This window comes from Protopterus annectens, chromosome 11.part0 (genome assembly GCF_019279795.1).
Source record: "Protopterus annectens isolate FY-2018-M chromosome 11.part0, PAN1.0, whole genome shotgun sequence".
Taxonomy (NCBI): Eukaryota; Metazoa; Chordata; order Ceratodontiformes; family Protopteridae; genus Protopterus; species Protopterus annectens.
Window position 1 is genome coordinate 1,412,958,246 of NC_056745.1, and position 17,637 is coordinate 1,412,975,882.

At 34.4% G+C, this 17,637-nt stretch overlaps 1 protein-coding gene across 1 annotated transcript in view; it reads right to left on the minus strand.

The window, feature by feature from the left end:
• Positions 1-17,637, minus strand: part of TFEC (transcription factor EC) — a 505,518-nt gene that overhangs the window by 84,834 nt on the left and 403,047 nt on the right. Inside the window, exon 4 of the mRNA XM_044088699.1 lies at positions 6,317-6,437. Within this exon, the coding sequence (XP_043944634.1) occupies positions 6,317-6,437 (121 nt within the window). The remainder of the gene's footprint in view (positions 1-6,316; positions 6,438-17,637) is intronic.

Consider the following 17,637-nt stretch of genomic DNA (forward strand, 5'->3'; position numbering starts at 1 on the left):
AACACCGAAATTTGTATTGTGTATACATAAGTCATCTGGAGAGCAATTGCAGAAAAATGGTACAGAAGCATTAAGGATCTAAGACATGGACCATCAGTAACTGAAAGACAGAGTTCTGCTGCTATTTTTATAAACAGATACAAGGCTGTCCATTATTTCTTTCACAAACCAGTGAAAACTTTCTTTTATCTCTGAGCATGCATTCTTTTTGCCATGCAAATCTGCTTGTTGAAACTAGTGGGGAATTATTTTAATCAAATTCCCATTATAACTCAAAAATACAAAATAAAAGGAAGCAATGGCATGTTTTCATTGTTCACCAGAAACTGAAAATGAGCCCAACAGTGTGTAAGTCCACAGTCTACAGTAAAAAAAACACTGCCATGGCTTGAATTCCCTCACAGACTCCTTTATTGAAACAGTCTCATACAATTTAAAAGATTGAGCGCTTTCCTCCCTCTACTTAGGGATTTCAGCAGAATCTACCTCTGTTAACAATTTCCCCCCTTATATACTCTTTAACAATGATGACATCACTCATTATCTAAATAATCATTAATTAGAGATGTTTAAAGTGCGACACACTGCAGTTTAAAACCCTCTGTTATAAATATCATAAAACATTCTATTAAAATACATATCAAACCATTAAAAACATATTTTGTTAACATCCTGTCCTCCTTTTTCATTCCTGCCCCTTAAGTGTACTTCCACTTATTTTTCATTTCATAAACTCCGCTTTTTCTAAAATGCCATATCTAAAATCTTTACATTAGATTTGGCATTTTAGAAAAAGTGTTTCAAAACCCGCGGGGTGGAGACTATAGAAGCCATGTAGAAGAAAGAGAAACAAGGTGGCAAATTAAGTTGCAAGCAAGTCAAACCCCAGGGTTAAATGAAATTATATCAATAAAGCCTATATTGTATAAAAAAGCGGAGTTTATGAAATGAAAAATAAGTGGAAGTACACTTAAGGGGCAGGAATGGAAAATGGGGACAGGATGTTAATAAAAAATGTTTTTAATGGTTTGATATGTATTTTAATAAAATGTTTTATGATATTTATAACAGAAGGTTTTAAACTGCAGTGTGTTGCACTTTAAACATCTCTAATTAATGATTATTTAGATAATGAGTGATGTCATCATTGTTAAAGAGTATATAAGGGGGGAAATTGTTAACAGAGATAGATTCTGATGAAATCCTTTTGTAGAGGGAAGAAAGCACTCAGTCTTTTAAATTGTATGAGACTGTTTCAATAAAGGAGTCTGTGAGGGAATTCAAGCTGTGGCAGTTTTTTTACTGCAGAATGTTTTCATTGTCACATTCGTTTAAAAAAAAGGAGGGAAACATCTACATTTTAACATACTCCAAATAGTAAGGGATGCTTGCAGGTACACTTATTTGTGACACTTGTCCAGCACATGTCCCTACATAAGTTGAGTTTGTAAAGCAAGAAGTGAGTTCAGAAAGGGAATTCTAAAAGAGAACTACGAAACAAAATAATCATCAATCCCAACAGTAATGTACTGCATTTGCTTACAATAATGACATAATACAAGAAAAAAAAGAAACTCACATATTTAAAGGCATGGAAAAAGTCAATGGCATCCAGTAGCATTAATCACCTTTACTTAAACAGAGCCATGATCTTTTCTTTAAAAACAGTCCAAATGCAGCAAAGAGTCTATCATCATGTATCAGTTGTCTAATCCCTTTGGTATGGAGGACGATAGTATTAATTTACTGTGATTTGTGTATAACTGTCAACTGCATTAGTGTAATACCTAGTGTTAATATATTATCAAAAAAAAAAATATATATATATATATATATATATATATATATATATATATATATATATATATAAAAGCAGCGCCAGCAAACTTCAAAGAATAAAATATACTTTTATTTTCATATTGGCTATCAGCAAAAATACAAACCATATATTGTCACCTAGTTGCATAATCCTGAAACAACATCTAAATATATATAAAACAACATTTACATTGTCTACCCAAAAATCTTCATTTGAACCAAGGGAAACATAGCCCCCAGACTAAGTATCCATCTATTCTCTATATTATTTAATATCCTAGGAAATTCAAATGCATTACAGTCACCATAGGTGATTTTACCTATACCAATAACCCTATAGGTTGCCTGAAAATGTTTGGATTTATGTTTTATCAAAGCACTATATTCCCTATTGCATCTAAGATCACTTAGAAGCAATGATATTCTCTATCTGAGCATAAAAAGCTCTGCAATGATACACTACACATATATGTAACTCATTACATATAACATTTAATCAGATCTCTAATGTCAAACTTCTTCTGTCTATTTCTAGAAATGAAGACTTTGGTCTTAACAACACTTTCACAAAAGATACATTTTCCACATGGAAGACATCCCTGTGATTTATCACCAAGAACATTAGTTTTAACTGTCAGAATCAGAGAATCTGAAAGAACATCTGGCTTTAGATTTAATAAATGCATTATCTGACTGATAGTTATTAACATCCCTTTTAAACTTTATTCTCATTTCTTCTTTTCCAGTTTCATGTCCAAGTTCTTCAGCTGGAACATATAACCCCTCAAACAACGGTTTATCATTATTTTTGCAACTATTCGCAACAGTTGTCTTATTATTCATAATAGAGTTTGGATTAGAACAGTACCTGTTGATAGTATTCCCTTAAGTTGTCCTCAAATAAACTAGATTCCACCTTCTGTATGGAGTGCCATTTTGATTAAAAAAAATAACAATTTAATACTTTTTTCATCTTTATCAACTGCTGGCTGTAAAAAGACTTGAAGACCCCTTGGTACCATATCATGCATTTTGTATTCCTTTAGAAAACTTCTTCTTCTTTTGGCTTTTCCTGGTTAAGAGCCACCACAGTGGATCATCATGAGTGGCAGTGGAGTTTTACGGTGTCGAGTTGCCAGCCTGGCACCCAACCTTCCATGGAAGGCACACACATGCACGCACTCATGTCTAGGGCCAATTTAGAGTATCCAATCCACCTACAGCATGTCTTTGGGATGTGGGAGGAAACCAGAGCACCCGGAGAAAACCCACGCAACCACAGGGAGGACATGCAGACTCTGCACAGAAGGCACCTCAGCCGAGGATCAAACCAGAGAACCTATTGCTGTAAGGTGACAATGCTAACTACTGCACCACCGTGGCCACCCTATTCCTTTAGCGAACAAAGATGCCAAATAACCAAACTTAATTTTAAGAAATCCTTTTTTAAGGTCTGTAAATGCAGCAGCAATATCAAGCAAATGTGAAGGCATGGTATTCTCTGCACTCCTAACCCCTTACCAATCTATGTGAGCTTGCACTTCCTGTAGAACCAATTTTTTAAAAATATGTAACATCATCTTTAACCAACATAAACTCCCCAAGTGCTGAGCAAAACAAGATAAATCACCTGAGGTGGCCACCATCTTAAAGAATGATTGAAAATGGCCAAAAATTTGCAGCCCAATAGTCCAGACTCAGCACATAAACAAACATGAAAAAAACTACAATAGTTGCCATGAACAAACTGGAAATATTGGTGCACATAAAAATAATAACATCAAAAACAAAAAATAGCACCATAAAACTTCAAAGTACAAAATATACTATGCTCCATAGCAATGATTGAATCTACATTTACTTCCATTTCTTGTATTTTTTCTTTAAATACTTGTGTACGCATGCTGTTGTATTTGCTCTTAACAAACCCCCAAGTTTACAGGTAAAACCTGGTTTGCATTTTTGGTGGTGGCTTATGTGAAAATAAAAGTATATTTTATACTATGAGGTTTGCTGGCACTATTTTTTTTCTTTGATGCTATTTTTTTCTAGTCAGTATGCACACGCACATACACACACACACACACACACACACACACACACACACACACACACACACACATATACACACAGACACACATATACACGCGCACACACACACACACGCACACACACACACACACACACACACACACACACACACACACACACACACACACACAGACTCACACACACACACACACATACACATATTTCTTTTTGTTTTGTTTATATGTCATGATACAATATGATATGCAATAAATTAAATAATTTCATTAATACATTGTTTGTTTTTACAGAAGAATCAAGGAAATAATTATTTTTATTTCACAAATAAGGTGAAGTAATATAATTCCATAGTCTATCAAATTTCAAATTTTTATTATTCAACATTTTTATCATTAGTCTGAAAATTTAGGAAACGTAACAATTAGTCACCCACAAAAAATAGTATTTATGTGCATGTATAGCGTTCCTTGATTAACAAAGACTGTATTGTAACATTGCCTTAAAAAGTACTGCTCACATGGTAGGATCACAGAGTACAGGAAATCTAGTTATAGTAAACAAGCATTCAGTTCCTGATGTTACTGTTGTGACTACAGTTTAAGAGCATTCATGGATAATGCCCTGAGAGCATTTCAAAAAAGAATTGCTTGAACTGATAATGTAAATTATCATTTATCTGTGCCAAAAACTAGACAGTAAATAATCATACTAAATATGTAAACTCCGCTTCATATTGCCTGTATTTTACTCATAAAAGTAGCTCCATTTAAGTATCAGACTAACAATTTTCAGACAACATAAATAATTGTTCTGTTAGGCAACACTTTAGCAGCAAAACACTGGTGGCATTATGACATATAATTGAATAAATATACACTAATGTAATGGAATTAATTTGCAAATAAATTAATTGCTCATCACTTTTAAAATGAATTAATTTCTAATTATATCTGAATTAGCATATCTTGTTTAAAGGTTATTGCAGCAAAGCAGAACACTAAAGTATGGGTCATGAAGAACAACTTTCTGTCAAAAACAATCTGTACTACTTACTCAGAATGGTGCATTGCACGTCTTTAAGTGGTGAAACACAAATGCTGTCATTTTTCAATGATAAACCATTATCGCTCATATCTATAGCATGTATTAGTGTCAAAAAGCCAAATGAGATGGCAATTGTACTAGCAGGAAAGAACATAAGTTACTTCACGGTTGTCGTGCTAGTTTCCTGTCAAGGAGTACTATAAAACGTTAACCCAACAGGGCATACACAACAAAGGAAACACAATATTGGGCAGTGATGATATAAACGAGCTTCATTACTATGCACTTATCATCATGTTAAAAGGTTCTAGAACCTTCTGCTCTTCATCTGAATACATGTGGTTTTATCTTTGCCTTGCATTCCTGTGTCATTCCTTTAGTATTCTTAATAATTATTTACGAAGATTTAAAGCTGTGCCACCAAAGTAAACCTTTTTTTCTATCTGTTTGATATATCCTTCCAAGATTCACCCCTAATAAGCTCATGTATTCCACAACTGTAAGGACACCTATCCTCAAAGATATGCATCTCTAACATATTAATGTTTAACTCAAGCAGTGATGGGATTTGTTGTGGCAAGTCTAGCCATTGTTATCAGAATTTCCATCTTCATTCTTCAGCTTTTCAAACTTAGGCAATCAGAAGCATGACCTCTGCATACCTCAGCCAGAAATGGGATACATGGAGATATTTTCTGTCCATATGGTACACTGGTCATAACCATCAATTGCAGTGCAAAGCAAATGCTTAGCCTATTTTAAGTAATTTCTAATCATGGATGATAACCTGAATAAACAATTAACTAAAACCATAAGCCTTTTAAATTAGCAGTTTAACTAATCAAGGATGATGTTCCTCAACAAGTACAACCTTTCATATAATATCCCTGAAGTGGTAATAGCACATAGAGCTACTTTGCTTCCTGCAACCAATCATCTAATTATATTACTCTAACTTTGCTTGACAAAAGCAATAAGCCTATCTAAGCTGGCCTTTTTTGTGCATTTAACATTCTAAGTCATCTGTAACCTGCCATCTAATTTGTCTTGTCCCACTTGTCCCATGCCTTCTTGAATGTCCCTTTGGATCTCCCTACCACAATTCTGGTAGGCTATTTTATTGGTATACAACCCTCACTGTGAGCAATTACTTCTGAAGATCTGGGAAGAACCTAGTCCCTCCGACTGCATCACTATTAACCATGCCGTGCATATGCATACAATGAAGAAACTGCATTCTGTAGACCCTCCTTACTGATAATAGTAATGAAATGTATAGAAAATAAAGACTGCAAAAACCTCTGCTGCAAGATACTGTTACATCAGTACTTCACGACTAGCATGCTCTAGTGAAGGTACTCAGGCATTTAGATGCCAGGATAATGCAGGTTTTTGGGAGTTTTACCTGTGGTTTCCCTTTTTACAGACAGGTTGGCAGAACAGGAAGCATTTGTAATTCCTATGTTAGCAGCTGTCATACCTTGATCACTGGTGAAGGCATCCAGAATGCTACTGTTCAAAGGCAGCTTTGAAAAGAAAAAAGAAATTGATGGTATTAGTCACAAAGTATTCTCTTTCACATTTTCTGCATGAAAACATTACCCCAGAAAGCAAGTCAGTGAAAGCAAATCCAAATTAAACTTTGATTACTCTGTACAATATACGATTTATTTATTCAGAAGACACCATCTGTATAGTACTGCTTTTATAATACTTTGTATTTCTGAATCTCTGTCAAAGTTATCCACAAATGTAGTTTTAACCCGTGTCAGTTTTACCAAAAATATCTCAGAAAAGTCATATATTCTTTCATATTAATTCATTGTCATTTCCAGCATCTTTGTGACATGATGAAATTAATTATGCACTTAGCATTTCAAATTAAAATAAAATAAAATAAATCATGACACAATTATATATGCACCTGGAATTCCACTTCCCCCAGAAATCACAGAGTCACAGAAATGTATCAGAGAAATGCATGTATGTATATGTGTTGTTTGACATTACTGAGGACTAAGTGAAACATCTACAGGATTGTGGGACATTTTCTTTTCAGAAGGTGAAGGCCTACAGTACATTGCTGAGACCATTAGAGACCCCATTTCATTCCTCACCTCCAGTCTCATCTCAAGATATGCATTGTAAGCTCCCCTAATAATTATCTGTATGTCTATTTGTTTGTTAAACTAGATACATGGGCTGGTCCTGGTAACCATTTCAGCAATTACTCGAGACATCATGCAGGTATACATAAAGGTAAGTGTGTGACATTCAAATGCACAGTTTACAAAGGAAATGCATGTGTACACTTAAATAGTTTGCAATGATAGCATTTTTCAAAGCTAAAACACTGTCATTAAGTAAATATAAAGACTCTACAGTGTAACAGTTATGTATACATTAATAAACTGATGTTGAGTCATCAAGAGAAGAAGCCAAACAGAGCAAGGTACCAGAATGTTATGCTGTAGCGAAAACTGTCAATAAAGCTGTTTATTTCATACAGATAGAATACCACAGATTAAAATAAGTTATTTCGCCTCTGCTGATTTCCGAATCAGCAGAGACTAAAGCACTTATTTTAATGTGTGGTTTTCTATCTGTATGAAATAAACGGCTTTATTGACAGCTTAGGCTACAGCATAACATTCTGGTCCCTTGCTCTGCTTGTGCCTCTTCAATTTACCTGGTTTGACTGTTCGTATTTTTCATCAAGAGAAGAGTATAAAGAAACTATGTGTAGATCTAGGTGCTAAGTACATATTTATAGACTTCAGATGCATAATTAGTTTTATTATTATCTGAAAAGCTGTAGTTGGAAGGGAGTTGGAAGGAATGTTTTATGACCAGATCAATACTTGTCAGGCTTTGCCAGTAAAACAAGAGCATCGGTATATATTCTTCAGGTGATGAAGAGGTTTATTTCTTAAAATCATGTAATCGGTTTACTTTTCACTGTATTTGTGGTGAGTGTTTCCATTTGACTGGTGCTGCTTTGAAAAAATGTTTTTTTCTTCTACTGTCTTCTGTTATTTGGCTCTTTGGTCAGTTACTGAGTTACTATTTTTTCTGCAAATGTCACAAGGGATACATCATATATTATCAGACTGTCTCTGACATTGGAATAGTATCCCAGTATCTTCCATCTGCTCACTGAAAGAAAAGCAGCTTGGAGAATTACTGTGACATTATCTTCATTTTTAAGAGTGCTACAATAACACTTATTTATAAGCCACTGGTGCATGAATTAGCAAATGGCATTTACTGTAGCATGGTTTCAGTAAGTTTAATTTCTCTAACTCTTTTGGGTTTCTAGTAGCATGACAGGAAAGGACCCCATTCGTAATTCAGGATATGATTAAAGTTCATGAAATTATTATTATTTCAATCTTTGCTGTTGGCCAAAAATGGTCTTCACATCACCTGTAATGTGTTCGGAGCTGACTTCTTCTGCAGTTCATATGAAGTTACAAGTATTCTTAGCATATCCAAATGGAACTGTAATTTTTTTTTTTTTTTATGAGACCCATTGCTCCTACTATTGTTGGAACAGTCTGGGTATCTTTTTTCTGCATCGCTCTTGTTTTGTCTGCAAATCCTGGTAAGCAGAGAAGTGAATGTTTTAGGAAGAGATGGCATTACTGAGAGACACGGTGTACTGTAGACTAGATGTGAGCACATTCTTGATAAGAACAAAATAGCCTATATAATTTAAATGGTTAGAATTCAAAATGTTCTTGGTAATAACAGCACAGTCTAGGCAAATAAACTGGTTAGAAACAAAGTAGCAAGTTTATAGTTGTTGAGTAACTTTGGTGTATAATGTATCAATGTGATGTTTGAAGACAAATGTGAGATCAACAGCAAGTGAAAGGCATTTACACTGACAGTCCTACTGTATTATATACTGTAAAGACAATGTTTCTACTCCATAATTTTATTTCATACTTGCACTATTTGTGCCCTTCATGTTGCTGCTATTATCTACAGTTGTACCCTAACGACTTCATCATGTATTCCTAACAACTATCTATGTAAAACTGTTCAATAGAAATATATAACTGTAACACTGAAATGTTTTGTTTGGTTGTAAATATCTTGTAAGATAAGTTGTTTAAATGCTTTTTGATTAACCGCTGGCTTGGACCTGCAAATAGTCCAAATGGCTTAGTGTTCTTTTCTGGTCAACAAGTACGCACCTTAAAAATGATGCTTTTATTAAAGGTTTGAATGCTTAACTATGAGGAGTTATGTTGCCTTGGAAACTTTTAGGATAAGTTGGTTATTAGCATCCAGTGCAGATCAGATTATAACTGTTCTGAAGTTTGCTTTACAGGCTAATGTTGTTTGATCCATTTCATATACGCCAGTGTTATCAGTATACATGGCAATATCATCAGCATAAAAGATACATAAGAGAATGAAGAGCTGAGGTTAAGTCATTAACGAAAAGACAGAATGAGAAGTGACCCATCATAAAACAATGGGGAACACCAGAGGGGAAAGTGTCTTATTCTGTGGTACAGTTGGAATTAGAGGTAAAGAACGTCCTTAAGGAGAGACAGAAAATCCAGAAAAAGAAGAAGATATGAAGTAAAGGCTATGAAGTTCACTCATGATGGTGTTATAATTAATACGCTCAAATGACTATATTAGATCTGTAAGGACAGAGCAAACATGGTGGTCGTATTCTGTAAAATATAGATATTATGTTTTATTTAGAACACCTAAGTGTTTGATGTGCGCTATTGAACTGGGTTTACTGATACTTGGCTGATGCCTTTTTGATCAGTGTGTGCCTCTTTTCAAAAGTTTTATGTTCTAGTAAGTTTTGCATTATATGTTGAACAGTGTGTGCTGGTGATGAACTTTTAGAGAATTTCTACACTTTTCTTCATTGTGATCAAGAGTGGAGTTGTTATATATAATTGGAGGAGAGGGGACCTGCCCCTCAAAAGATTTTTTTCTGTTTTTATAGATTTTGATTCTCAGAGAACCATCAGTCAAAGTAGTATGTCTTTAAAGAATGTATTTCCAACCCATTGAAGTTTCTGCACTTAATCTGCGTCCATGAAAAATGCAGTTTACATAATTAGATATATTTCAGATATAGTCTTTCAAATTAACTATACAAGATCATGACAGCTTCCATTTTTCTACATATGATAGTTTCATCTTGTGTAACCCTAGTATTAGAAGAGCTACTCCTGCAAAACGCTTTGCACATTTTCAAACTGACATGTTAACATATATCCATCCATCCAGAACCCCCTTTTCCCATTTTTGTACATGGGGTCGGGGTGTCACTTCAACAGTAACAATTATCTAGAGCCAAGGTTCACATCACGAGGTAGCTAGCCCTGCCACAATTGTACTTCCATACTACACACTCACACACATACTCACACCTATGGCCAGGTTAGAATGCCCAGTCCACCTACTGTTTGTCTTTGGAATGTGGGAGAAAATTGGAGCACTCATTAGGAAGCCATATGAACACAAGGGGGACACACAGACCTGCACATAAGACACCCCCTTAAAAATAAACTGGGGAACCACTTGCTATGAGGAACAATGCTATCCACTGTGCCACCACGCTGCTCTATAATAAAACATAAAGGTGTCCTTCCATTTGTGACTAACAGTGTCTCTCCCCAGTCATGCACTTATTATCTACCCTTCCCACAGTTTTTTTTTTTTTTTGAATTTTAGGAGATGATCATTTTGCATTATTTGATTAATATTACAAGGAAAATATGTAATATCAGAGCAATCATTTTTAAGTTAAAACACCTAAGCTTAAGGATTGTACTTAAACCTTGCATTTGGTTGCTGTTATATTTTCAGCTGTGCAACAGCTCATATTGGACTATATACCAAACCTATGATGATGGTCATTTCTCTAAGTGGGTTTCATGTAATGTATTCTTTACTCTAGTATAAGATTAATGTAACCAAAAAAAAAAGAAGCAAAGCAGCTAGGAAAATAATAGTCTGCTAGGCACTGAACAGGAAGTTGGAGCAAACAACAAATACAGCCATGACAGAAAACAATTATAAAAAAAATGAATGTAGAAAAAAAAAAAATAAGTTACACAATTAAAACCACAAAGCCAGCAAGTAAAATAAAGATCAATAAACTAAACAAAGCTTAATTGTTGAGATCTAAATTAAAACCTTTATATTAGCTTGCTGGAACATTAAAGTTAGTACAGCTACTACTTTCTGTGAAACGTGTTTAGTTTCAGCCGTATCTCTTCTATGAGCCCTAAAATGACACATAATAGTGGCCACCATAAGGAAACTGCTGATGTGGTGTCAGTGAGAAGGCAATAAGGACATGCAAATGTCTACTAATAATGTCATAGGAATGTGCATACTTTTTTTAATAATATAATAGGGCTGTGCATATTTTTATTAATAATGTCATATGTATGTACATATTTAAATTAATAACCTCATACTGTTGTACATATTTTATTATTAATGTCACAGTTCCATGCATATTTGTATTTACAAAGTTATACAGTTGTGCATATTTATATTAATAATACCATAGGGCTGTACATATTTTCATTAATAATTTTATAAGCCTATGAATATTTGTATTAATAAAATCATACGGTTGAGCATATTTTTATTAATAATGCCATGGGGCTCTACATATTTGTATTAATAATGTCATATGATTGTGCATATTTTATTAATAATATAGGTCCTGCATATTTCTGTTAATAATGTCATAAGGTTGTCCATATTTGTATTAATGATGTCATAGGGCCATGCATATTTGTACTATTAATGTCACAGGCATGTGCATATTTATATTTATAATATGATAGGGCTGTGCATATTTTATGACTAATGGTATAGGAATGTGCATGTTTATGTTAATAATATCATACACTTGTGCATATTTTTATTTTTAATGACATAAGGTCGAGCATATTATTATCAATAAGGTCATAGGAACATACATATTTGTATTAACAAAGTCATACGATTATGCATATCTTTATTAATACTGTCATAGGGATGTGCATATTTGTATTAATAATATCATAAGGTTGTCCGTATTGTTATTAATAATGTCATAGGGATGTGCATTTTTTATTATTAATGTCATAGGGCTGTCCATATTCATTAAGGATATCCACACCTCCAGGCTAGTTGCACAGCATAATGCATCCAAGATTATCCAAGTGCAACTAACTCTGGGCAAGACTGCAATCCAAATTGTAGCTTGCTACAGACCCACCGCCATGCCCCAGGATTCCCACTCCCCATTTCTTGATACACCGGAAAGTATTAGGGTACAACCCAACACCCTAATAATGGGCGATTTCAACAACCCCACCATTAACTGGGAAAATTACTCATGTACCAACTCTTTTGCTCACCGTTTTCTAGAATTCATAAATTCCAAGGCCTTGGATCAACTTATTCACACCCCCACCAGGGACAGCAATATCCTAGACCTAGTCATTACCAACATGGGAAACCAGTATTCCACACCAGAGGTCAATTCCTCATTGGTCAGATCCGACCACAAGCTAATCAGCCTAGACATCCACATCCCACCCCCACCTCCAATTAGGGAAACCATGTTAAAAAACTTCTCCAAAGCCAACTTCACACGTCTTAAGACAGAAGTGGCAAACTTCATGACACCCATGCAGACAGACAATAGAGGTATGACTGCTGAATCCTACACAAATGCACTTTATAAGCACTTACACGAGTGCATGGATCATGCTATCCCTAATAGAACCAAGATGGTATCCTCCAAAAAAAGGAAGCCAATCTGGTGGCCCTCTGCCATAAACAAACTCTACAACAGAAGAAAGAAACTGTTGCAAAAAAAGAGTAAAATCCCATGACTGGAGGAAATCCCTGGTCAACCTCAGTAAGAAGCTGAGATCCCTCATAAAATCCTCCAAAGCTAGTTATGAAAACAAAATTGCCACTGACTCTAAAGACAACCACAAAGCATTCTATAGCTATGTCAAGAATTTCAATGGGAACACTCAGATCTGCTCTGAGTTACAGCACAATGGCACTAAATATACAGAACCAAATGATATTGCCAACATCCTAGCAGATAGGTTCAGTGCTAACTTTACCCCCCCTCTCACCCCCTAGAGGGCCCATCTCTATACCGGAAGAATGCAAAGTTCCTATAATCATGGCTGCACAGGTAAAAAAACACACTCTCCAAAGCCAAGAACACAGCATCCATGGTTCATGACAATATCCCAGGCTGCATTCTACATGAACTACAGAATGAACTGGCACCCTACCTAAGTAACATGTTCAATCATAGCCTCACCTCAGGCTTTGTACCCACTGAATGGTGCACCGTGACGGTTATCCCACTCCACAAAGGGGGAGCCACGACAGACCCCGGGAACTACCGCCCTATTAGCCTGATGAGCCTGGTCTGCAATGCCATGGAACGTATCATCATGGAACTCATAAACAAAGACATTGGTAATCTCCAAACTCTGGACCTTACCCAGTCTGGATTTGTAAAAGGCAGATCATGTCTCCTAAACCTGATTGACTTCTTTGAAGCAGTCACCAAAGCCATAGATGAGGGTAAAATGGTTCACACAGCTTATCTAGATCTCGCCAAGGCTTTCGACACCATCCCCCACTCTGGAATTATAGATAAGCTCACTAAACTAGGTATAAATCCCTATGTCACAAGATGGGTTGCCAACTGGCTCATGGACAGAACCCACACTGTGAAAGTAGTGGATTCCAAATCCGACTTCAGACCAGTGACAAGTGGAGTACCACAGGGTTCAGTCCTGGGTCCTCTCTTGTTTGGTATCTATTTCTCTGAAGTGCAGGCTAACACAGAAGGTCTTTGGCTAACAAAGTTTGCAGATGACTGCAAACTAGGAGCCATAATCGAAACTCCTAATGATGTGGACAAACTACAAAAGGGCCTCACTGAGACAGATACCTGCTGTCAAAACCATGGCCTGAAGCTCAATACCAAAAAGTGCATTGTCATCCCCTTTGGTAAAAACTCTGTAACCATGAACTACAACATAGGCAGTAGTTTACTTAACACTGAAAATGTGATAAGAGACCTTGGGACACAGGTGGACAGTAGTCTCTCCTCTGATAATCACATCGCTACAGTGGTCAGGAAATCCTTCTACATGGATCATCTCATCACAAAAGGATTCTCATCCAGAAAAAAGAGGTCATTGTTCCCCTCTACTCATCACTCATTAGACCCATTATAGAGTACAACGCCCCTTTTGGTATGTACCTCACAAGACATCTACAACAACTGGAAAGACCACAGAAATACCTCACAAAGAGGATTACTGGCCTCAAACAGATGCCCTACGCAGACCGTCTCAAAAAACTACAGCTTTACTCCATCACATATTGCCTACTCAGGGGCAATCTCTGCCTAACATACAAAGCTATGTCAAGCCCAGAGCTGTTGGACATGCTCCACTTAAAGAAATCCCAATCCCTCCAAGCTACACGCTCTGGGGACCTAAACGTTGTCACCACAATAAACAGAACATGCTGGAGGGATAGATTCCTGTCCCAGAGACTTCCCATACTCTGGAACAGACTACCTATCTATGTCAAACAGAGCTCCTCATTAGCACTCTTCAAGAAAAACCTTGATGATTGGATGGGAAATGGGAAATTCACCCCAGGGATCACTTCTGTGGCTCGGCTCGACAGGGGCACAGGAAAATAATTTTTTTGGGTGGCGAAAGCCAAGGTACATTTTTTGGCTAGGCTTATATAGGCCCTAGGGCTAATAGCCTAGTACCTACCTATGAACCTATGAACCTATGTACTCACAATGTCATATGATTGTGGATATTTTTATTAATAATGTCATAGGGATGTGCATATTTGTATTAATAATGTCATATGGTTGTACATATTTTTATCAATAATGTCACAGGGCTGTGCATATTTGCATTAACAAAATTATACAGTTGTGTCTATTTTTATTACTATTATAGGGCTGTGCATATTTATATTAATTCCATAGTGCTGTGAATATTTTTATTAATAATTTTATAAGGCCGTGAATATTTGTATTAACATATGCAGAATCATATGATTGTGCATATTTGTATTAATAATGTCATAGGGTTGTACATATTTTATTTATAATATAGCGTCATGCATATTTATGTTTATAATGCCATAGGGCCATGCATATTTGTATTAATAATGCCATACTGTTGTACATATTTTTATTAATAATGTAATAGGGCCATGCATATTTGTATGAATAATGTCATAGGGTTGAATTATTTGCAAAGTTATATGGTTGTGTGTATTTTTATTAATAATATCAGAAAGTTGTGCATATTTTTTAATTATTTCATAAAGTCATGAATATTTGTATAGACAAAGTCATACGGTTGTGCATATTTTTATTAATAATGTCATACAGCCATGCATGTTTATACTAATAGTGTCATATAGGTGTAATATTTTTATTAATAATTTATAAGGGCTATGCATACTTTCATTAATAATATCAGAGGAGTGAATATATATTTTTATAAATAATGTCATAAGGCCATTAATATTTGCATTGACAAAGTTATATGGTTATGCATATCTTCATTATTAATTTCATAGGGCCATGCATGTTTGAACTAATAGTGTCATATTGTTGTGCAAAATTTTATTAATAATGTTATATAATTGTGCATATTTTTATTAATAATGTCATAGTGATGTGCATATACTTATTAATAATGGCATAAGGCCATGAACATTTGTGTTGACAAAGTCATACAGTTGTGCATATGTTTATTAATAATGTCACAGGGCAGTGCATATTTGCATTAAAAAAATTATACAGTTGTGTATATTTTTATTAATAATGCCACAGGGCCGTGCATAATAATATATGGTTTTGCATAATTGTATTAAAAATTTGATAGGGCCATGAATATTTGTATTGACAAAGTCATACGGTTATGCATATTTTTAATACCAGTGTCATAGGTCCATGAATATTTGCATTAACAAAGTCACACAGTTGTGCATATTTTTATTAATAATGTCATAGGGTTGTGCACATTTCTAATAATAATGTGATATGGAAGTGCAAATTGTTATTAATGTCATGCAGATATCCATATTTATATTAATAATGTCATAGGGTTGTGCATATTTGTATAAATAACTTCATAGAGATGTACATATGTTATTAATAATGTTATAGTGCTATGCATATTTTTATTAATAATGTCATAGGGTTGTGCATATTTCTAATAATAATGTGATATGGTAGTGCAAATTGTTATTAATGTCATGCAGATAGCCATATCTATATTAATAATGTCATAGGGCTGTGCATATTTGTATAAATAACTTCATAGAGATGTACATATGTTATTAATAATGTCAAAGTGCTATGCATATTTTATTAATAATGTCACAGGGATGGGCATATTTGTATTTACAAAGTTATACAGTTGTGCACATTTTTATTAATAATATCATAGGGCTGTGCATATTTATATTAATAGCATAGTGTTGTGGATATTTTTAGTAATAATTTGTTAAGGCCGTGAATATTTGAATTAACATATGCACAATCATATGATTGTGCATATTTGTATTAATAATGTCATAGGGTTGTACATATTTTATTTATAATATCGGGCCATCCATATATATGTTTACAACGTCATAGGGCCATGCATATTTGTTTTAATAATGTCATACTATTGTACATATTTTTATTAATAATGTCATAGGGCGTGCATACTCACATTAATAATGTCAGAGATGAGCTATTTACAAAGTTATATGGTTGTGTGTATTTTTATTAATAATATCAGAAGGATGTGAATATTTATTATTAATAGTTTCATAAAGCCATGAATATTTGTATAGACAAAGTCATATGGTTGTGCATATTTTTATTATTAATGTCATAAAGCCATGCATGTTTATACTAAAAGTGTCATAGAGTTGGGCATATTTTTATTAAAGTCAATGTTTGTGCATATTTTTATTAATAATTTCATAAGGTCATGCATATTTGTATTGACAAAGTTATATGGTGCATTTTTTTATTACAAATGCCATAGGGTCAGGCAAGTTTGTACTAACATTGTCATACGGTTGTAATATTTTTATTAATAATGTATTAGGGCTGTTCATATTTTTATTAATAATATCAGAGGGCTGAACATATTATTTATTAATAGTTTCATAAGGCCATGAATATTTGCATCGACAAAGTTATATGGTTGTGCATATCTTCATTAATAATGTCATAGGGCCATGCATGTTTGAACTAATAGTGTCATATAGTTGTGCAAATTTTTACTAATAATGTTATATAAATGCGCATATTTTTATTAATAATGTCATAGGGATGTGCATATTTTTATTAATAATGGCATAAGGCCATGAATATTTGTGTTGACAAAGTCATACAGTTGTGCATATGGTTATTAATAATGTCACAGGGCAGTGCATATTTGCATTAAAAATATTATACAGTTGTGTATATTTTTATTACTAATGACATATGGTTTTGCATAATGTTATTAATAATTTGATAGGGCCATGAATAATTGTATTGACAAAGTCATACAGTTATGCATATTTTAACTTCCAATATCACAGTTCCATGAATATTTGCATTAATAAAGTTACACAGTCGTGCATATTTTTATTAATAATATCATAGGGTTGTCC